The 23,865-nt window shown below is 36.7% G+C and overlaps 1 protein-coding gene and 1 pseudogene across 2 annotated transcripts in view; one reads left to right on the top strand and one right to left on the bottom strand.

The window, feature by feature from the left end:
- Window positions 1–27: 27 nt before the first annotated feature.
- Window positions 28–8,926, top strand: LOC306843013 (putative sodium-coupled neutral amino acid transporter 8; annotated as a pseudogene). Its single transcript has 9 exons — window positions 28–216; window positions 457–655; window positions 779–935; window positions 1,904–2,006; window positions 2,229–2,286; window positions 2,769–2,883; window positions 4,201–4,348; window positions 4,432–4,631; window positions 8,772–8,926. The product of its transcript is annotated as a putative sodium-coupled neutral amino acid transporter 8 (transcript).
- LOC306842942 (N-terminal EF-hand calcium-binding protein 2-like) overlaps window positions 7,590–23,865 on the bottom strand; it is a gene marked incomplete at its 5' end in the record, with an annotated part of 98,253 nt that continues 81,977 nt past the window's right edge. The window contains 5 exons of the mRNA XM_079374159.1: window positions 7,590–9,050; window positions 9,866–9,957; window positions 11,324–11,401; window positions 13,864–13,976; window positions 18,570–18,626. Of these exons, the coding sequence (XP_079230285.1) occupies window positions 9,022–9,050; window positions 9,866–9,957; window positions 11,324–11,401; window positions 13,864–13,976; window positions 18,570–18,626 (369 nt within the window). The 3' untranslated portion in view covers window positions 7,590–9,021. The remainder of the gene's footprint in view (window positions 9,051–9,865; window positions 9,958–11,323; window positions 11,402–13,863; window positions 13,977–18,569; window positions 18,627–23,865) is intronic.

The following is a 23,865-nucleotide window of genomic DNA, read 5'->3' on the forward strand; positions in this document are numbered from 1 at the left end:
CAGAGAGAGATCTAAACAGGGACGAACATGGAGGAGTTGGCTAAAGAAAGCATTAGCTTTTTAACAAAGCCCTCTCTGGACACAAACGGACCGAAGTTGGGCTCGTTAGGAGCGGTTTTCATCATGCTGAAGTCCGCGCTGGGTGCAGGGCTTCTCATCTTTCCCTGGGTGTTTGAGAAAGCTGGAGGAATTCACTCTGCTGTCACTGTAGAAATGGCAAGTAACTCTTTGCCACAATGAAACACTGATTGTTTTAATATTTTATGGCTCAGTTAGCCTGGTTTCTTCACTGTGGCTTCTACCATATCGATTAGTGCACACTAAAATAATCTTATCTTTCCATTAAGTCCAATGATCATTTGAGAGAACTATGTCCATATTGTCTGATAATGTCTGAATAGTATATTTCCACTTATTTTAATTATGTTCATGATATTACATTTCTGTCTTACATAGATTTCTCTTGTGTTCCTGATCAGTGGACTTATCATCCTGGGCTATTCGTCTTCAGTCAGTGGACAAAACACATATCAGGCTGTGGTCAGAGATGTGTGCGGTCCTGCCATAGGCAACCTCTGTAAGATATGCTATGTCTTCAACCTCTTCTTCATATCGGTTGCTTTTCTGGTCATTGTGGCTGACCAGCTTCAGAAATGTAAGCAATGAAAAGCCATTAATGGGACTTTTTTATTACTAATTGCTCATATCGGGTCTTCGTAAGTAGTCATTATCCATTAGTTGATCCTCACATTGATCCATCTCCATTCATTTCTCCCAGTGTGTGTCTCTATATATGTGTTAATCACAGGTTTACCAGAATCAGAGATGCCATACTACTGGTACACAGACCAGAGATTTGCCCTGTTTCTTCTGTCTCTCTTCTTCATTTTCCCTCTCTCTGTCCCAAAGGAGATCAGCATGCAGAAGTATACCAGGTGAGGGTCTGTGTTCTAACAGTTTTTTGCTTATTTTCTTAACTATATTGTTCAGAACTGTGTTATTATTGTTAACTAAAAACTTTGTCATTATCAGTCATTAAAATAAAGCTGAAAAAATATATAAATACTACATCAAAATCTTAAAACAGAGTAAATATGTAAAATAAGTTTTGGTATTAAAGTTACTAAAACTGAAATAAAAATAAATTAAAGCTAAATAGAAATAAAAAAAATGAATAAAAATTACAAAAGCACATAACACAATTACTAAAATGTAAAATTAATGAGCATATATTAATTAATGAAAATATAAAAATAAAAGCTAATTAAAATATGAATAATTACTGTAATAGTATATAAATAACAGATAAATAACCCTGGTTCAGTTAAGATGGCAAAGCCGCATAGGAAGGTTATTGTGTTTTCCAGGCCTGAAAAAGCCATGGACATTGCTGAAACCTTTGAAATAATGGAAATTCCTATAGTGATTATTTTTCTAGTTATGTTCTGCTCAAGATGTATTTCATCGACTAGGCAATGGCATTTACTCACAAGTCACAGTGATATCCCATTCGTGAGCGAATCATTTTAAATTGGTTCTTTTTAGTGAATTGTGTGCAACAGTTCACTAATTATTTTTTGGGGATTTGTGAAAATGGTTTTTGGATTTGATTGGTCAAAACTGTGGGAAGCCTCTTTAGGTGGAAAGAGTTGCAGAGTAAGTGAGTAAAAAGACTGTGATTGTGCTTTCATGAATTTTATGAAGCGCTGTTATTGCTTCTGCCTTTCATTAGGACGTTTATGGTCAATTGCCATGGCAGTGCACAGTATTTTGAATAGCTTTAAAATGACTCTTCTCTGACTAATAAGCCAAGCTTTTCTTCCCCACACATCATCAAGATAATTTGTTTAATGTCAGCAGCATTTATTCTCATCAATAGTCTTTGATATTTATTTTTGCTCAGTGTTCTTGGAACTTTTGCTGCCACGTATCTCACTGTAGCCATCATTGTGAAATACCACGAGGGCCGTCCATGAGATCAATCTGTCGCCTCTTTACAGCAGTGGGTGAGTGTGGAGTGACAGAGCTTTCAAATTTAGTCGCAAATTGTATAAAGATTCCCAGCATCTTCAAAACCATCTTTTCCTCTTTCCGTGCCTAAACAAAACTTACTGTCATGCTGAGAGAATGTTGTTGAGAATGTTCTCATTTAACTGAAAACAAAAGGTCACCAAATTTTTATCTGTGAAGCCACATGCTTAACTATCATTATTTTTATTATCATTTAGAGTAAGCTCATGGGCTTCGATGTTCAGCGTCATCCCGACTATTTGCTTTGGCTTTCAGGTGAGTTTTAATGCTTTTATTCAACATACTGCCATTTCAAATTTGAGGAAAAGGAGATTCTTTCACTAAATATCATCATTCCGGTCCACAAATGAGCGGAGGCCAAATAGTTTTTGCTCTCGCTTTAATATTTAAGGTCAGGTCAGATGCAAAGCATGAAAAATGGTGCATCTTTGAGGTGGGTTTTATTTGTTAACGCCGGGGGATTGTCAAAAATGTAATAAAAGTCCACGGGCATAGCAGAAGAGCGCTGAATTACTCTTGTCTGCTGCCCGAGGCTGATTGATTACGAGGCGGGAATAGAGAGAAGAGGGAAATGGAGATATGAAAAGAGCTGTGCAGCAAGGGAATCGGTGAGAAATGGGCTAGTGCAGAAAGTTAGTTATTACAGGGAAAGCTTTTTTTTGAGTAGGCAAAGTGTGATGGAGATCAGATCTCAGCTGATCACAGCTGTGCTTGTGCTTAAACTGTGACTGTTTCAGTGCCACGAGGCCTGCATTGCTGTCTACACTAGTATGGAGAACAGAAAGTTGTCCCACTGGGTCTTCATCTCTGTGGTGTCCATGTTCATCTGCCTCATCATCTACTCTCTCACTGGTCAGTAATTACAGTATATTTACCGAAACTTCATATGGAATCATGCTTCATGTAGATTAACACAATTGCGTTGTGAATGCAGAATTTTACAAACCACTTTTAAATTGTTAATTTTTTTTTAAGGATGCATTAATGCGTTTATTAAAAGTGAGAGTAAAAACAAAAGCAATTTTATTTAAAATAAATGCATTTGAACTTTCTATTTAAAGCATCCTGGAAAAATATGTTTACACACACAAGAAAAATAGCAGCACAACTGTTTTTAATATTATTAATAATAAGATTTTTTTCTTGAGCAACAAATCAGAATATTAGAAGGATATCTGAAGAATCATGTGACAGAACACTGGAATAATGGCTGCTGAAAATTCAGCTTTTCCATCACAGGAATAAAAGACATTTTAAAATGAAGTAAAATAAAAAGAAAAGAAAGAAAAGTTATTTTAAATTCGAATATTTCACAATATTGCTGGTTTTACTATATTTTTGATCAAATAATTGCAGATGAGCATTATAGACTTTCAAATACATAAAATCTTGCTAACAGCATAACTCTGAACAATAGTATTTATGCACACACATTTGAATCCTCTTTAAAGTAACTGAACTCAAGAGCACTCAAGTGAATTTAATGGAGAGAAAAAAAGTTCTCTTTGTGTTCACATTGTCTCTGGCCCTGTAAGTGGACTTGAATCTCATAATGTTAAGCGATTTCGTTAGCTATATATCACACTATATTTCTGACAATTCTAATTTCTGATGATGTACTGAACTGGTTGCTGTGCCAGATTTGAAGGTTTAGGGTTTAATTGAAACTTGGGTTTTATATATATTGACATCAGTCCTCTTAGCTTATACTAGATCACTTTTTTTTTTTTATTAAGGAGAGTGTAATGGTCAACAATTTATTTTGATAGTCCACTTTAGGCATTTACTAACTATAAGTAACTACATGTCAACTAGCAGTCCTTTAGAGTACTAGTAGACTGTCTGCTTAATATCTGCCAACACTTTATTTTGATGCTCCCCAACACACATTCTCCTGACTATAAATAACTGCTAGTACTTGTCAACTTATTCTACTAACCCTAACCCTAATAACAGTCTACTAATACTCTAATGAGAGTTAGTTGCCAAGTAGTTACAAATTAAAAAGGGTTAGTTGACACGTAGCTGCACTAAGTTTCTTGTAGTTAGTGGAATGCCTAAAGTGGACTGGCAAAATAAAGTGTGACCTATTTGTTTACTACTAATTTTGTTTACTACTAATGAGCATATTGTTGAACAGATGAGCTGTTAACAAGGACTATTTTGTAGGAGTCTTTGGGTATCTGACGTTTGGGAAGAACGTAACTCCTGATATTCTGATGTCATACAGTGGGGGTGATGTGACCATGATCATTGCCAGGCTGCTGTTTGGAATCTCTATCATCACCATCTACCCCATCATTGTCTTGCTTGGAAGGTTTGCAGTAAACTGTGTCTTATGGCTATTAGGAAAATAGTTTCTTGCACATACAGTATATTGATTAATTGACACGTCTGTAGATCTGTGATTCAGGATCCGCTGCTGCGGCGACGACACAAACACACAGCAGTGACAGGGTCTTACGAGAGCCGGACCCGTGTTGCCTTGACCACAGCCTGGGTAACAATCACTCTTCTCATCGCAGTGTTAGTTCCAGACATTAGCAAAGTGATCGGTGTTGTCGGAGGAGTCAGTGCTTTCTTCATCTTTATATTCCCAGGTAATTGTGCGCGTCTTCTGTTGATATATTTTACAAGGCCACATGATGTGTGTTGAATACTTAGTTCATGTATATGTCACAATTTATTAACTGAAAAATGAATACTGATATTTGTAAAGGGGATCATGTATTTTTATATTTGCATTCTGATTTATAAAAAAACCTCATTCTCATTATATGACCAATTTAAATAAGAATAATGTGTAGCTGTGATGAAGATAATCATAACAGGTTGTTATCAATTATATATTCATCTTCAGGAATTATAGCATTAATAGTACAATAAGATGATTTGTCTGTCCGCAGTACGGACAGTTTTACTGGAGGAAAATTATTTCTCTGGCCACGAAAAATAGTTTCCTCCCTAATACATCGCTCATAGAGCATGTAACAAAACCGGAACATTGAAGTGACTACAGGGGAACATGCATCGAACTAGATACAAACATACACACGTTAAACATAGATGCCAACGCAAGGAAGGCAGAGAGAGAGAGAGAGCGCGCAAGAGAATAGAGTGTAATGGCAGGTAAACACATCAGCTAAACACAACCTGTTAGATCCATAAGAGAATCACATAACCTTAATTAAAAGGGGTTGAAGCCTAGAAGCGCATCTAAATAGTTAACAAGCGGTTACTTGCATATTGGTTTTGTTGGTGCTGAGTAAAGTGTCCTGGTGCATGTATAATGCGTAGATTCTTGATGAATTCCTTTAGGAGTGAAAGCTTCGTCATTACAGCCATGGGTTGATTGGTCCGAAGTGAATCGACAAAGTTACTGGACTTAAAACTGCCAGAAGCTCGTGACTCCCCCCAAAAGGGGAGCCGCGAGATTTCCAAGGTGATATGTGTGTCTCCAGGGCACCGAAAGTAAAGAGAAGACCTCGCCTTTTGGGTGTGGGAGAAGTTTTATCTGGTTTCCCTGTAACACCCATTTTGTTTAGTTTGACCAATAACAAGGCACAGTGTTTCTTTGTCCCACTTGACACCTCATTTGCATGTTTTATGAGTGTTCTGGCGAATCGGTGTAAATTTTCCCACAGTACAGTAAAAATAGTATGATGCATTTCACGATCACATAGTGTACATCATTGTTTGAGAAATAAAAAGCAGATCATTTTGATATCAAGAAAGAGACATCTAAAAGATATTAAACCAGAGATACATACACCTGAATATGAGTGTTTAGAGCTTACTAATACGAACGAGTGGTAACTAGGCTAATATAATAAGGAAACATACAAACAACACATGCATATACCAGATACCTTTGTAACGGATTCATTATGGTCTAAATAAAGAAAATGTCTCTGTGTGTGTGTTATGTATCTTGTAATCGTGGCGGGTAGTCCACTGGTCAGCCAGGTCTGGTACTGAGGGTCTCTTTGGAATGTGTTTGAAGTCTGATGGAGAGGAAAGACAGTCAGTCTGTTTAGCATCTTTTGACAGTGGGGGGCAACCATTGGTAATTTAGCACGGTCGAATGTGGGGCCAGGTCTGTGAATTATATGCAAACGTCAAAAGGCTAAAAGGGGTCTCTTAAGACATCAGTCTCAATGACCATCAAGGATCATAAGCAGATGTTACAAATGGTTTTAGCTTGATTCTCACAACACAGTGTCTATGCATTTTAATATAATGTGAATCTTTTATTGCTTTTCTTTTTAGAATGATGTGTATATTTACATAATTTTGTATTATTTTTATTGAAGGACTTTGCCTAATATTTGTGGTGCAGTCAGTCAATTTCTCTTACAATGAGGTGAGTGAAGTATAAATATTGTAGTTCTTTAGTATCCTGTATGTTTAATGGCATTCATGCTTATTCTACATGTACAATAACCTTTTGTTTTTGTGCATTTTTCTCCCGATATCTTCTGATCACATGGGGAATGATCACACTTTTCTGTGGTACTTATATTTTTGGCCAGAGCACTTCTATTGCGATCATGCAACTCCTAAGTGAAATTTAACACCATGATTTTATTTGTATGGTTTGGCATAATTTTAGACATGGCATGCATGGAATAATTCCTTAAAAATGGAGATTGTTGTACAAATGTACAACCAGCTTTGTGTGAAATACCAAAACATTTCATGTAAATCTGAACTATTTATATATTGTCATGCAATGTTCTGCAATTTTAATGGCTAATTTCATGTTGGGATAGATGTGAGCTTTGTTATAAAAGGGATAGTTCACCCAAAAATGAAAATTCTGTAATTTACTCACCCTCATGTGATTCCAAACCCATAAGATCTTCATCTTCAAAACACAAATTAAATTTTTTTGATGAAATCCGAGACCTTTCTGACCCTGCATAGACAGCAACACAACTAACACGTTCAAGGCCCAGAAACATAGTAAAGACATCAAAATAGTCTGTGACATCAGTTGTTCAACCATATTGTTATGACGCTATGAGAGTACTTTTTGTGCACAAAGAAAACAAAAATAACAACTTTATTCAACAATTTCTCCTCTTCCGTGTCAGTCTTCAGTACCATGCACCACAAAGGTATTGTTGTAGCATCATAAAATTAAGGTTGAACCACTGTTGTCACATGGACTATTTTAACGATGTCCTTACTATGTTTCTGGGCCTTGAATGTGTCAGTTGCATTGCTGTCTATGGAGGGTCAGAAAGCTCTTGGATTTAATAAAAAATATCTTAATTTGTGTTCTGAAGATGAACGAAGGTCTTACGGGTTTGGAACAACATGAGGAAGAGTAATTTTCATTTTTGGGTGAACTATGCCTTTATATTTAGACTATACTTTAGATTTCATTGGAAACACTTTTGTACACCCAAGCGAATTTGTAAATTAATAAATACATTTTTATATAAATTGTCTTTGAATAATTGAATGTGACAATGTAAAAATATTAATCTAAATTCATTTTGACACCCAATGACTGAAAAAAAATGCTGAAAATGCAATGACAGATCATTTTTCAGTACTTTATTGAATAGCAGCACTCTACATAATCTAGAATTTTAACAAATTTCAGACGAATATAATACTTTGCATCCCTGCAATAAATCTCTACACTCACTTATAATAGAGAAAGCCAGTATACGGAAACATACATGGGTATAAGAAGTAGTATTTCATCAAACAATGCCATTAAAAGTGACTGCTCATATAGTAAGGTTTATTCATTTCGTATATATAGAGTTGTTTTTTTCCATTCCTGGAGTAATATAAAAGAAAATAAGAAATGCACAAAATCCATTTAAAGTAGCATAGCTAAATTCTACGGCAAATAATTTACTGGACATTCATTTGTAACATGCACTCACTGTGAGGGAAAACAAACCAAACAGAAGGCAGGATTGGTGGGAAAGCAAACGGAAAGGAATGCTGCCGTTTGGGCCGTGTTGGTTTTGAGTTGTTTACACATTGAGCCAACCAGAAATTCAAACAAATACAACAGCCTTTGAGTTACTGATCAACAAATGTGAGATGTACTACTTTGAGAAATTCTTTTTGCTTGTCCTGAGAAATGACATGATTTGATGCCAAATGTTCAATTATAGAGAAGCAATAAAACTGATGGAATAATAATTTAATGCCACTCTTTATAGATCCATATACTATCTTTCAAAAATTATCAACATAAAATATTAAATATAATTATGTTATTACTCAGGATATTCTCTCCTCTCTATCAGCGAATCTCATTTACATAAGCATTTCATCTATACTTCAGGTACATTGTGCTTTTGGACCAGATGTTTATTTGGTGTGTTGTAAATGTAGTCCCATTAAATGGCAAAAGTACCGGTCTCTCTACATGGCTCTGTGCGTTACACAAATGTGTCATGAAGATACAGTTCAAAGCATATAACACCAACCTATAGCTAGTATCAAATGACCATTACAGAAATGCTATTTTCCATGGACGGCTGTAGAAATACTTTGCTGCACAGTTTTTGTCTTCTCAGAAGTTGTACCACAGGGAACTGTTTGCAAAGCAGCGGATGCATGTTTGAGTTGGGATGAAATATTAATCAGCCTCATTTAGTTAGAGGAGACTGTTTATGTAAGCTGATATTTCAAATGCGAATGCGAATCAACCAGGTGAGGTTCCCAAATGTTCTGGGGAGTTTTAATGTCGTTTCTGTATGTTGCAGTGGAGGGTGAAGAGGGAAGTGGTACTGTGTCTGGCGTCTGCAGCCGACACTACATTTGGCTCAATATCAAATGGATACTGTGTAAACAAGTAATTACAAAAGAGGAGGAGACAGAGTGGGGAGAGCGCAGAGAGAAAGGGGGGTCGTTAAGATAGCAGGGACTGTGACAGTGGGATCGAGAGAGGAAGAGAAGAAGAGAAGATTTTCAGGCATAAGGTGGGAACGTTCCACCCGCAGACCGGCTCGCTTCTCAGTCTCTGTTCATGCTGCACCAGGCGGCTAGAAAGAGAGAGACCGAGTCAGTGTCATTGAAGAGAAACGAGAGTTTACAACAGATGTTTAATGCCTCAACTTTCTGTTTTTAAGTTTATACAAATATGTCAACCGACATTAGATAAATTGTTTCTGTTGTGGTTATGCAAAACGGCTGTTTTGAGAAAAAAAGCCGTTGATATCACTTCACATCCAAAGAGTGAATGAGATGAAGTGTTTTCATACCGTGGAGTATGAGAATGTGTGATGGAGAATCAAAGCAAGTCTTTTACTAAAAAAAGAAAAAACTCAAGACGTTTTGCTCGTACTGTAATAGGCAATGCTAAGTAATTATTAAAATAGATTATTGCAACTGAGCTATTGAGATATATTGCAATATTCATTACTTTTATTATTAAATTAAGAGAATCTGCCATATGTGATCCTTTAAAAAAATGCATTTGAAAAATTTAATAAATTTAAATAACTTTAAAATATACAATTACAAATAATATTAAAAAACATATGTTACATTTTTCGGTAACATACAGCCCACTCCTATCTTTTAATTACACTCGCACCTATACAGTGCCTTTACAGATGAGGCTGTATGCTTGGGATTATTTACAGTTCCCTTTTTTTCTTCAAAAGGCATTAATGAAGAGAATGTCAGAGGACGAGCAAGCGGAAAATGAGAGTAATCCTGCAGGGCAGGTAGGAATACATAATGGCTGTGAAATGTAAGGACATCACCCCACAGACTACACAAGACACAGAAAAGTAGCATCAAAGGCTAGTTAATGCCCAAAGCAGCCCCTACTACTGGCAGCAGTGGAACGCACCAGGCACAGCGACAGCGGACACAGCCTCGGGCTGGCAAAGAGTATCCACTTTCACATGCTGGAAAGCCTTGCAAGCTGCAGTTTGAAGGTGCCTGAGAGAGAAGCAGAGAAGGTTAGAAAAGGAGCAAAACAAATCAGCCCTCTGTTTTCAGATGCATAGTGGCAGCAATAATATATTGTTAATGTATCAGATTTTTGAATCTCAGATTTTAATCCAAGTGGACTTTGAATATAACTTTTAAAAAAAGCATATTTGATCATTTAGTTTAACAAGTACATAATAAATCACAGTTATCATATGAAAAACACTGTTTAAAGTGTTTGTTTAAAATGCTATGGCAAAAAAAACACCCATGTGTTTGTGTGGTCACATTAAATTTCAACAAGATTTTTAGGATAGAAAATCCGGTAACACATTAGATTAGGGAACACTTATTCACTATCAACTACGACTTTTCCCTCAATAAATTCCTAATTTGGTGCTTATTAATAGTTAGTAAGGTAGCTGTTAAGTTGTAGAATCATGTAGAATAAGGTCATGTAGAATAAGGCATTAATATGCGCGTAATTACTACTAATAAATGGCTAATTCTAGTAATATGCATGCTAATAAGCAACTAGTTAAGAGACCATATAATAGTGCTACCAAAAATCCAAATAGTGTGGAGATGTACGAACACAGAAGTAACTTTTTCAAACTAAGCAGCTTCCTGTTGGTCAGTCTGGTGAATTTGCATGACCAACTTGAACACAAGCAAAATCTGCAAGGTATACTTTTTTTCCTTTATTCAAAACACTTAATTGCACAGATTCCTATCAAAATGACTGATTTGACCTGTGAAATTCTGCCAAGAAACAGTAAATGTGACCGCACCTTAAATTTGGTGAGTTCGAGTTCAACATTTGCTGAATGGAAATTGTCATTGTCTAACCACCTTCATGTCACTTGCGACTCATGACCCGAATGAAACACAAATGGAGTTAAAAATGTCAAAGTTGAATCTGGCACCCTATACATGCCAGTTGAAACTATATATAAAATGCATTTTGCGCTTGAACAAAAATGACCTGAACTTCAAAGTAAAAGTTTATTTTCATAATTTTTCTCAAGATAATTCAGGGGCTAATAGCAATCAAGATGAGCAGAGTTTAGAGATATAAACCCTGAGTCACTGTTGTGGCTACGGCTGGAAGTGATGCAAAATCTCGCCGGATGGACAGGAAGAAAGTGAAAGAAAACAAAATAAATTAAATGGACAGAAAAGAAGACAACCAGCAAACTAAGCTGTGGCAAAGTGCTGTGAACCAAAATCTTTTAAAATCTTGCCGGACAGGAAAAAATGAAACGGAAAGTGAGGAAGACAACTAGCGAATTCGATTTTGCAAGACTAGCACCACTCCTAGCCATAGCTGTATCCCTTCTAGCCACAACACGGGAGGAAATGTGTTTTACTGTACCTCTTCCATTCCTCCTCTCCGTCCCAGAACTCATACACCACAAAGGAAAGGCCGTCAGGCAGCCGCACAGCCGTCACACTGGACAGAGATGAACACAAGAACAAAAGTGAAAAAAACACTCTACACTCTTTCAAAATTTTCATGAACAATGATTCAGCAGGCTGATGGAAAACATTGTAAATCTTACACCAAAAAATCTATTTAAAAATCAAATAGAAAATGTAAATAGAACAATAATTATCCAATGTACTGTATGACCCTCCACTTGATGGCAGTACCTCCTCACAATTCCTGCTCTGCTTTTTTATTGCCTAAAGGGCTGTAGCTGTAGCAATGATTAGCATTAGCTCAATAAATCTACAGAAGTCTAAACATCAGCCAGTTCAGACAATCCCCACATACTCCTCAAACCTTCATTAGAGGTAGCAAACTGCAGTTAGTAGCTTTTTTTTGTGCTTTCTGGATGGGTAAATGATTCAAGCTTTACTCAATCTCAGGTCGCCTACATGTTGGAGAACCTGCCAGGTCATGTCTCCAGCAGCTGTAGCTGCTTAAAGTCAGTGTTAATTGTTTTTGCTATCCATTTTACATCTGTAATTTGATGTATTTAAGATAGAAACAAGATATTCAATAAGAACAAATATAGGACAAGAATTATTTGGATGGTGAAAAGTGGGTGTTACATACCAGAATGCAGACTAAATGTGAGCTATTTGACTTTAATTAACATTATCCTGTATGGCAAAAGAATCTTTCACAGAATGTGCGTAAAGACAGTAAATAAGTTCAATTTCGGTTTCATTTTGAAATTAAGTGTAAAGGTGTGTTATTGTATTGCAAGCCAGTCAGTGGCTTGCTGTTATCGAGTAATAGTTTATTTAAATGAAATGAGTGGTTGTAAAAAATGAAACAGAACTTCAATCACTGTTCAACTGACTTCAGCATCCTCATAAAAAGGAAACTCTAAAACTTTCACAAACAGAACATGATAATGGAGTAATAGAGAGGAGGAAAGTTGAAAGAAAGAAGGCAGCTAAAAGGCTACAAAGATGACAGTTCAGCAGCAATTGGGTCTTTGCAGAATCTTGCAGATGTTCTCGCTGATCAATTATTCACTAGTCTGATGTGAATCATGACGACAGTACAAAATGCTGCCACACAAAACCCTCTCTCAGAGAACAGACTCAGGGAGCTTCCTTGAGAAACACTACAAAGACCTATTTTACTCACTGCTCTTACATTAATATTTCATCCTGCGGGGCTGAAAAAAATCCTCTGACCAAAAATTTCAAAATGAAGTAACTACTGTTTAAAAGTTTGGGGTCAGTAAGACTTGTTTTAATGTTTTTGAAAAAGGTCTGTGATAGCAAAGCGGATTTTGTGCGCAATTAACATTTTTTAAACCATTGTTGAAAACATTTGTGCTGCTTAATGTTTTTTTGTGGATTCTCAGGATTCAATGTATAAGCATTTACTGGCACCTTTGATCAGTTTATTGCATAATTGCTGAAAATTTTAAGTATTAATTTCTTAAAAATAAAATAAAATACATCTTACTGATTATCTAGTTTTAACCAGGGAACTGTCATAATCCACACGGACACAGGGAACGACGAGGCGAGGAACTTCTTCAGTAACGAAAAGACTTTTATTAAACAAACTCAGGGATCGCGGGAGCCGCTGAAACCGACGTGAAGACGATAAGACCGGGCACAGGGGCAGGGAAACACAGGACTTAAGAACACAAGCAAATCAAAGAGGAAGAACAGAAACAGGTGCGGAGTAATTTAAACAGGGCTAGGGACTAATCAACTAATGAACAGGGAACGAGGACAGGAACAGGAAGACCAAATATGGACACGAGAGGAGGGGAAACACGAGACACAGACTGACAGGAACATAACTGGATAACCTACTGATTTGAAAACATTTCAGGACTACTTTTTGATCTTTCCGGGCTTTGTAAACTGTGTATTAATACTGCAGACAAAACAGCAATTGTTTAGCCAGATTCATCATTAATTCATGAACTAGAATAACAACACTCCCCTCTGCTCGCCTGCCATCTTTATCTACAGGAGGCAAAACGATCCAGTGTCATATTTCAACACATCAGGGATAAATACACAATGTTGAGACACATGCATTTATGAGAGATGCACAGGTTTATTCTCTAAGAAATGCACAGCGGTATTTTTTTGTGTGTGTGCAACCCTGGAACAGACATTTTGACATATATGAAATATTTTTTCTCTCTTTTGAACTCTGATTTATTTTTTATTGTAAAGCACTTTGGATCACCTACGGTTGTGTTAAACTTGTGCTCTGTAAATAAAATTGGCCTTGCCTTATGTACAGTAATACCAGTTCCTCAGCAGACTGAAAACTGAAAACACTTCAGTCTGACATCACAAAAAGCACAGCATACTTTTGTACCATCATACTGACTTGTATGGTTGAATTTAATATGATGCATAGAGACTTAAGGCGGCAATGAGAAAAATACCCACTAGAAGGCCAAACACATGAACTCAACTCACTGGAAACAGTCTCTCTGAGCAGACACATTCTTCAGGTATTGTTTCAGGGCCTCGCAGAAGTCGCCCAGCTGCTTCTGGGAAACTTTCATCTCCTGGCGGATCAGGTAGAGAGACTGAAGAAAGAGAGAGTGATAGAGACAGAGACAAAGGGGCAGATTAGTTTCCAATAGTCTGAATACATAATGAAAACTGTGAGTCTGTGGGGATAATGGCAATGTCTTGTGATTAAAATGCATGCAAAGTTTATGGACACTTTGAATATTATTAACATTTGTCTTGATATTAGTATTCACTTAATATTACCTTTAGTCTAAATGAATAAAATCAGACATATTTAGAGACTTGAACACTTAAGTCTAACCCTGTTTAACAAAAGCAAGGAAAAACTGCCTTAACAGCTTTGACCCTCATTTAAATAAGAGTCATGGTCTATATTGCAGCTGAAGGGTTATGCAAGATCTACATATGGTTATTCCTTTAGGAGAATGAGAAATAAATATAATGCATAGCAGGCTGTAAAATCAATACAGCTACTCTTTTGGATTGTCGCCTAAGTAACTAATTAATTCCCAGTGTAATCTAAATTATGTAGAATTGTGGGAGTGTTGTTGGCTACCAAATAAAAGTACAGTACTGGCTTTAAAACTGGCCTTTGCAACAAACAGTGAATAAAAATAAAAAAAATTCCAGAAGGATCTAGAACTTAACGGAAATGAAACTGCTTCTGACTTGTCTATTTCATATTTTTTTTTTACATTTATTCATTTAGCTGACGCTTTTATCCAAAGCGACTTACAATTGCTATATACGTCAGAGGTCGCACGCCTCTGGAGCAACTAGGGGTTAAGTGTCTTGCTCAGGGACACATTGGTGTCTCACAGTGGATTCGAACCCGGGTCTCTCACACCAAAGGCATGTGTCTTATCCACTGCGCCATCACCACCCCATCATATAATTGCACCTCTCGTGTAACATGTCACTCAGGCCTCCCACTTCTTTCTAAATTGGTGCTGTCATCTTGAACCAATTTTATTAAGTCTGAGAGATTTGATTAAATAACTGATATTACCCTGCAACAGGCTAAGAAATGATAGGTTTAAATGTAATAATTGCTTGGCAGACTATTTCCACACTGCAGAGCACCCTGAGGAGCCTGACGCACTGATTAACATCTGTATTTATACGCTGAAATGAAAATCATAAAAGTTTTAGATGCCTATATACAAGTCATTTCAACCTAAAGTAATATCCTCTGAAGTGTTTATGATACACCACAGTTCAAACGTTTTGGGTCAGAAGGAAAGAAAGAAATACTTTTATTCAACAAGTATACATATACACATTCTATTTAAAATAAATAGTTCTTTTAAACTTAATATTCATCAAAGGATCATGAAAAAGTATCATGGTTTGCACAAGAAATAAGCAGAACTTCTGATACATAAACATTGGTAAGAAGTATCAAATCAGTATATTAGAATGATTTCTGAAGGATCATGTGACACTGAAGACTGAAGTAATTACTGCTGAAAATTCAGCTTTGCCATCACAGGAATAAATTATATTTTAAAATAGTAAAACAGAAAATAGTTATTTTAAATTGTAATAATATTTCACAATATTACTGTTTTTACTGTATTTTTGATCAAATAAATGCAGCCTTGGTGAGTGTCCCCAAACTTTTGAACATTTGTGTATATTATCCTATAAGCAGGCCCACTGCACTTGGTGAACTTTGCAGAATTATTTAGATTTTCACTAAAGGAAAAGTCTCCAGATTCTGTCTGGGTTTGCCTTTATGCCACATTACAACCAAACAACCTCACCGCAACACAAATCATAACTTTACAGCCATTAAATAGTGAAGAAAGGGTATGTTTTTGTAAAAACTAGGGTGTATTTTTAATGTAGTGTATGCTATAACTAAGGTGTCACATCTTTAATAGAGCATGTGCTGTTCCCCAGCAGGTGGGAAAGATAAAACCCAAGCGAAAACCATTAGGTCCTTTGATTTGACAGCCTTGTTCCCCGAAGGCGAGGGCAATAAAAGAGCAGAAGCCTGGTAATAAACCCTGAACTTAATCAAGAGCACTATGCCACCCAACACTTGCCAGAATGCAATCAGAAACACTACATTACCCAACCTACACAAAACTCAATAAGTATCATTGGGTTTTCCCATTCTCCTCCACTGGAGGCCTGATCTGATGGGTACGTACGAATAATTAGAGGAATGCACGAAGATTCGGAATCCAATTTTCTTTGCATTTTGTCATGTGGCTGATCTGAACGAGCTGCAATGCGACCGATTGCACTAATGTCTTTCATTAGTCTTCAGTGATTGTTTGAACAGCGAGAGGGCTTCATTCAGACTCAGTGCTGTGGAATAAAGTGATAAAACAAAGCTCTGTAGATGAAGCAAATATGACCCATAGTGTAACTGTTAAGAGGCTTTGGGTTCAGTGGGATATTGTATTATTAGAATCCTTAAATCTCTCACTCTGATTGGAGCCTGTTATAATTTCCTTTAGCAATATTTCTTGGGTGTACTTCAATGTCTCTCATTTGGGCTTATGTGGAATTAGCCATCCCTGATGTGGTGAATGTGCTTTGTGTATGATGTGTATGCATGTGTGTGTGTGTGCTTCTCTTTAGCTCAGAAGGGATCCTAAACTAATGAACCCTAAAGACCCCCATGTGGAGTTGAACTGCTCCACTTCTGCATTATGCATCAGACTGTGAAACACACACACACAAATACGAAGAGGTGAGAGTATTTTATGTGCACAATTTCCTACCATATAAGTGAGGAGAATGTCTCAGGTACTATGCGAGTCCATAAAAAATGGTAGAAACCTCAAAGGGTTTGAGAAATTTCACCGTTACCATGGAAACTGGGGAATACCGTCCCATTTCTTTCTGATTGGCATCTTTCTACCCCCACTTTTCCTTTCACTAGTAACACTGACTAAATTGTGTTTTAATTTCTCCCCTTTTGAACTTTAGCAGCTCTGAAAATTAGCTGCTTTGTTAAAGTCTGAGAGGCATAAATCGGAGCCGCTCACTCTTCCCCACTGCATCCATCCCATGATAATTCCCTCTAAAGATGGCTTTCAAATATGGAGTTGTATAACTCCTTCAGATAGCTCTCCCTTTCTCTTTCTGTCTATCTTCGGTGGTTTTATCAGCAGACAGCTGATTTATATTCCTCCTGGCCAATCAAGACAAGCACTCCGGGTGGTGTAAGTGTCGGTGAACACAGCCTGTAAAGTATAAACTGCTGAGCTAACAGATGCATTGAGCTGTTGGACTGATCAGTCATTAGTCCACTCTCTATAAAAATGTCTTGAAGAGAAGATAAAACCTCTTCCTTCTTGCAGCAGCTCCATTCTCTTAAAAAAAGACAGTTTCCTTATATCTGGAGGCGGCAACACATTGCAGATGTGATGCCTGGACATTTCGTTTATGTATGCGTGAAATGTACAACCTGTCTGTAGATCATTATTATAAATTATTTACGGGAAGAAAACCAAAAACATAAGTAGCGATAATCATATTCTAAAATATGCGTTCGTACATATTCAAATATACGAGGGTGTGAAGAAATGCACTATTGCTGTAATAAAGATCTACAACTCTACCTGTACCTGCTCACTTTTCTTTTAAATGCTCAGCATTACTGTTCATACCAAAATGTTTCATGTTATGAAAATTAGGTTCATTTATTTAAAATGTTCTCTTGTCATCTAAATGTCAAAATTCATGCAATTTACTACACGTAAATGGAGCAATAATCACTTGTAAACAAAGAAATAGCTTGAAAATGGCACAGTCATTGTTTTAAAATGGCTTTTTTCTGCTCTGTGTAATTTTCATGGCAGATAACACTGCAGGAAACCCTGCTATTATTGTAGGTGTGATTAACTATTTCCAGAAATATCTTAGGGGTCCCAAAATAAAGCTTGTGTTAACCAACAAACACAGAGGCACACGCTGAAGCTGTCAGGTGGAACCTGCTCAACCCCCATTTTGTCCTGAAATTGACAAGGATTAATGGATAAAAAGGAATGATTCAATTACCCTTGATCGCTCCAATATCAATAAGATGGGAGTCAATTTGAGCTAAGATCTCTGTTACACACTGAACTCAGTTGCACTTTTTTCTATTTTTAAACACGGCAATCTATTCTTTATTAGATCTAAAACTTTTAAATCACAAAGTTCTACAAGAGATAAAATCCCAGCACTCCCATACCTTAACCGAACAAAACCGTATGATATTTCTGTGCATTCCCATCATGTGCTGCTGTGTGTATCGCTGGTCCACAGAGCGAGACTGATTTGTGGCCAGGTGAGGTGTAGTGTGATACTGCCTCTTATCTTTTCCAGGCACAAATTACTCCCGGAGCATGCTGGTATTAAACACAGAGCTGGTGTTTTGATATTGAGAAAGAAATGTGGTTAAATCCTGAGTAACAGGTGGCAGATCTGCTGCAGGTGTGTGGAACAGCATGAGGAGCTCTGGAGAGACCCACAAGGAGTCAAGCTTGATTCGACAGGGGTTTATTCACTGTTTCTTAAGCAATAACGCTGCTTTTGTGTTTTAAGATGGAGGGAAAAGGTGAAATTGGTCATGCATTTTCTTTGAGGATTTTATGCATTTTTCATCATGCTCTTTGGTATATAAGACGTGCTTTAGTACTTACTGCGCTAGTTGTGCCATCAGTGTCTGTTAGTCGCTGATGTAGGTCAAACCAAACTGTCTGCAACAAAAACCAGAACAGAAAAGCCACTAGTGAATTCACTGTCCCCCTCAGCTGCCCTTCACTGCTGCTGTCTGTCTGCAAACACTCAATCAGGTGAGCTCATGAGAGATGAATCACTTAAACACATCTGCCTCACTTTACAATAAGAAAGGAAGGAAGGAAGGAAGGAAGAAACTAAAACAATTTTACTAAAAAAGTTTATGTATCAAGGAGTCATTTCGAATTAATATATTTAAGAAGTTCTTGTTCTCGTAAATGTGTGTTGTCACCCAAGGTGGGTCAATAATGAAAGAGTAAAGAGTAAATCTTGCATTTCACATAGCTATAACTATAAATACAGTAACCATTTAATTTTTCAGGTGTTGCTAGCTATTAACAGGACATAAAATCTCAAATTTCTTCACAATTTGTGTGACGGAGTTGACATATCACATAAAAATAGTAAGTATATACAAGTATATACAGCAGTATACAGTAAAAGTATATACAGCATTTATCAGGGCCTGTGTGGTGTGGAACTCATAGCAGATAAAATATGGAAACCTTCAGGATGGTAACTGACGTCAGATTTTTCAAATGTTTTCATCAATATCTGACATCATTCACAAAAAGTAACAACACAGCTGTGAAACTATATTTTAACCTCTTTCTTCAGTCCTCCAGTTTACTTTTAAAATACTTATGCATATTTCTATTAATATTTCTAAATAAATACTGTATCTGGGGCAGGTAGTTTTACATGTAGAAAGTGATAAAAATGTCATGATTTAGAGAATTTCTCATGAAAATTCTGTCATTAAATACTCACCCTCATGTCGTTGCAAACCCATAAGACCATCTTCATCTTTGGAACAGAAATTAAGATATTTTTGATGAAATCCGAGAGCTTTCTGACATCCATACACTCTAAATAATGCTGGGTTAAATACAACCCAGTGTTGGGTAAATATTGGACAGAACACATGCTGGGTTGTTTTCAACCAACAATTGGGTTAAATGTTTAACCCAACCTTCTGGGCAGTAACCCAATTGCTGGGTTCGTCCATATTTTACCCAGCGCTGGGTTGTATTTAACCCAGCATTTTTTAGAGTATAGACAGCAACGCAACTAAGACATTTAAGGTCCAGACAGGTAGTAAGGACATCGTTAAAATAGCCCATGTGCCATCAGTGGTTCAACCTTAATTTTATGAAACTGTAAGAATACTTTTTGTGCACAAAGAAAACAAAAAATAACGACTTTGTTCAGCATTGTCTTCTCTTCCATGTCAGTATTTTACGCGTGTTCATAAGAGTACCACCACGCATGTCACAATATCCTTAATACCTTTCTTGGCTGTGAACGTGGTAGTTACGTTGATGTCTATGGAGGGTCAAAAAGCTTTCAGATTTCATCAAAAAATATCTTAATTTGTGTTCCGAAGATGATCGAAGGTCTCACGGGTTTGGAATGACATGAGGGTGAGTAATTAATGACAGAATTTTCATTTTTAGGTGAACTAATCCTTTAATGACATACTAATTTATTCTTGACTTTGATTCACGGCAAACTAGAAATGTTGCTCTTTGCAGGCATGTTTTCTAGTATGAAGAAACTGAGCATTGAAAGAAAGCCTGCGAGTATTATTTCCCTTCCTCCATGTAGAGGCTAGAAGCACTGTCACTCGGATGTTATGATGTATGCATATAATAAAAAAATGCTGAGAACAAGAACCGTATATATTTCAAATATTCTCACTAGTCCAACAATAGAGACTTTATGAATTCATGAGGAATTTACAGCAGCACTTACTCTGAAAAGTTAACACCATTGTAATGTATGAATCATTATGTGCTTCATAAAAAGAGAGGCGCTGATATCTCCTGTCAGTCCATCCATAAGTGAACAGGGATAGACAGAGTACATAATGGCCGGTAATGATGCCACAAATTCGTGCAGCTGTCTCTCTCACTGAGAAAAGTGATGGTGGGTTATCCATCAAAAATAATAGCAAGAATGACAACCACCGCATTGTCGAGTATGAATACTGCAGGAACGGCTTGAGCGTTAGTCTCCACAGTGATTGGAGGCTATCAGGGTGCCACAACTGGATGGAAAAGGAAATTATGCGTTTCCTAAAGCTGTGGGGGCGCATTATGCAGACAACAAGAGCACTCTGATGACTGATCCAGCTGTGAGCCAAAGCGGGTCACCAAAGTCAGGCTGCCCTGTCTGCTAAAGCGACATTGAGAATGGGGAACAGGACCGGACACACTACAGTTTTTTCAGACTATGTTTGACATTTAAATTAAACTGAAGGCTCTGACGATGGATGTTTAGAGGAGCATGTGTTAAATCCTGCACAGACCCAGCTGTGCTGCAGGTCTGGTTGTATTGATCAACAATGGCAGATCTCACAGTGGACTCTGCAGAAGAACGTAGAGTTCGACAAGACAACTGGAAAAAACTGTCACTGATTTGAGAACTTTGAAGGCAAGCCAAATTATGACGATTGCAATTGCAAAAGATTGCATGGATTGCAGGTGTGGTTAGAAAAAAATAACATTTCAAAATATTGCATTGTTTTACCTCATGATAATTCCAAAAAAAAATAAAAAATTGTGAAATATATATATATATATATATATATATATATATATATATATATATATTTTTTTTTTTTTTTTTTTTTTTTTTGCATCGTAGTCCATCAGATGAAAGTCAGTTAAAGATCAAAAAACATTTAGAATTTTTAAACAGTGACTATTTCATACACTATCTTTCAGAGGTTGGGGTTGGTAAGATTTTTGAAATGTTTTTAAAATAAGTTTCTTATGCTCACCATGCCTGCATTTAGTTGACAAAAATACAGTAAAAACTGTAACACTGTGATATATTATTACAATTTAAAATAACAGTTTTCTATTTTAAATGTTTTAAATTTCAGCAGCCATTACTCCAGTCTTCAGTGTCAATGTCAGGATCCTTCAGAAATCATTCTAATATGCTGATTTGATGCTCAAGAAACATTTCTTATTATTATCAATGTTGACAACAGTTGTGCTGCTTAATAATTTTGTGGAAACTGTAATAAATTATTTTTTAAATTCTTTGATGAATAGAACGTTATTAACATTATAAATGTTACTGTCCCCTCTGATCAATTTATAGCCTCCTAGTTGAATAAACCTATTCATTTCTTTATAAAAAATCATTCTGACCCCTATCTTTTGAACAGTAGTGCAAATCAGAAAATAATAATCTTTAAGCTAATTAATTTAAAATGACGCTCTTCATGATACAGTATTTCTCTTCCTGCATTATAAAATTGATTGTATATGCTTGTATCCTTGTTAATCTGTCTGGACCAAAACCAAAACATCATCCAGTACCACAGGAGTTACTGCTGTTCAACCCCAGATATCCTCCAATCCATCCCGTCTCACCAGGATGTGTCAGAACCTCCCTTCCACTGAGAGAGGAATAAACCAGTCGGGTTGGTTTGGCTATTCTTAGCTCCAGCAATAAGAACCGGCCAGCCAAAAACTCCAGTATTAACTGGGGACTCTATTAGTTCACTGTGCTCAATGTCTATTAGACACACATAATACAATGACCGAGAGAAATAGAGAGAGAGATGGTGAAATAAAGGTTAACCAAAAAAGGAACGTTACATGGATGTTGAGTGAAAAGAATATAATGGTAAAAACAGTCATCTACTAGTGCAGTACTGTGGTTGACAGGTCTGTTTAATTGCTTTCTTTGTTTCACCATATCATTCCTGCCCTTCTTCACTGTTCTCCTGAGCAATGAAAGTAATAACTATAGGAAGAAAAGATTATGGGCTTTGCTAAATGCAATCTGAGTCTCCTCTCAGGGCTTTACATATGAATGTGTGTAATTATCAGAGTGTGCATGTGTGTGCATAAGCGGATGTACTGTAAGCGCAGCAGTAACATAAATTACAGAGCTGCATTTTAGGTACAGGAGGTACAGAAAAGCTGCACAACAAAGTCTTGAGGCCGTGACACACCAAGCTGACGGTCAGAGAACATCGGGCCATTGTTGAGCCATTCCTATACACACAGATTTTCATTAACAACATGGCATATATATCTACAGTGCTAGTTTTATTTTCTCTTTTTAAATGATGAACATAGACGATTGCCATTTGCTGACACAGTCATTTCCTTTCCCGCAGCCACAAAACGTAGGTGTCTATGTTCGTCATGGTATGTTAAAGTGCAACTTTGTAGCCCAGACGCACACAGCGTGAGGCGACATCACAGTCAGCTTTTGTCAGCTAGTTCTTTGTTGTCATTTTGGCGTGTCACAGCCTCTACTTGCTAATCATCCTGTGGACTTATGAAACGAGGAAACAAAGTTCCCTCTCTGGGTTTGTGTTTTTAGAACAAACTAAAATCCATGTCCCATCTTCCCTTCTTCCTATATTCAAGTCCCATTTGATATTTCAAGTTACCCCTTACACTGTCATTCAAAGGTTTGGGGTTGGTAACCTTTTTTTGTTTTTTTTTATATGTTTCTAAAAGAAGTCTGTTATACTCACCAAGGCTGCATTTATTTGATAAAAATGCACAGAACACTGTACACAGTTCTGCTGCTTAATATTTTTGTGATAATCATGATATACTTTAAGGATTTCTTGATGAATAGAAAGTTCAAAAGCACAGCATTTATTTGAAGTAGAAATCTTCTGTGAAACTGTAAATGCCTTTACTGCCACTTTTGATCAAAGCATCCTTACTAAATAAAAGTATCAATTTCCAAAAAAAAACTGACTTGCCCTAAACTTTTGAATGGTAGTATATGAGACGGCCATCAAACAACCACTACTATAATATGTGTTTATAATGACAATACTATTTAATCAAATTAAGTTGCATCAAAGCCTTATCAGGTGTATGCATTAAAAAAACTACAATAATGCAGTAACAAGCAAGGCCAATTTACAGACCAGTATAACAGTCAACACTTGCTACCCTCTGAAACATATACTCTTTTGTGTTACTTGTGTGATATTTAATTTTTATTTGAAAGACCTTTGAAATCTATGTATTATTATGTTATCAGTTGCCATAAAACCAGAAACTAAGCTATATCTTTCAATTTATTATCAACCATGTTTTTATTTTCAGTGTCTTAATGCACTGGATTGAATCTGCACAGGTCTGTGGATTTAGACCTCTTGCTATTATAAGATGCTTCCCAGGAGGAAGCACTTGACCTCTCAGCATT

Source organism: Barbus barbus (assembly GCF_936440315.1).
Source record: "Barbus barbus genome assembly, chromosome: 23".
Lineage (NCBI taxonomy): Eukaryota > Metazoa > Chordata > Actinopteri > Cypriniformes > Cyprinidae > Barbus > Barbus barbus.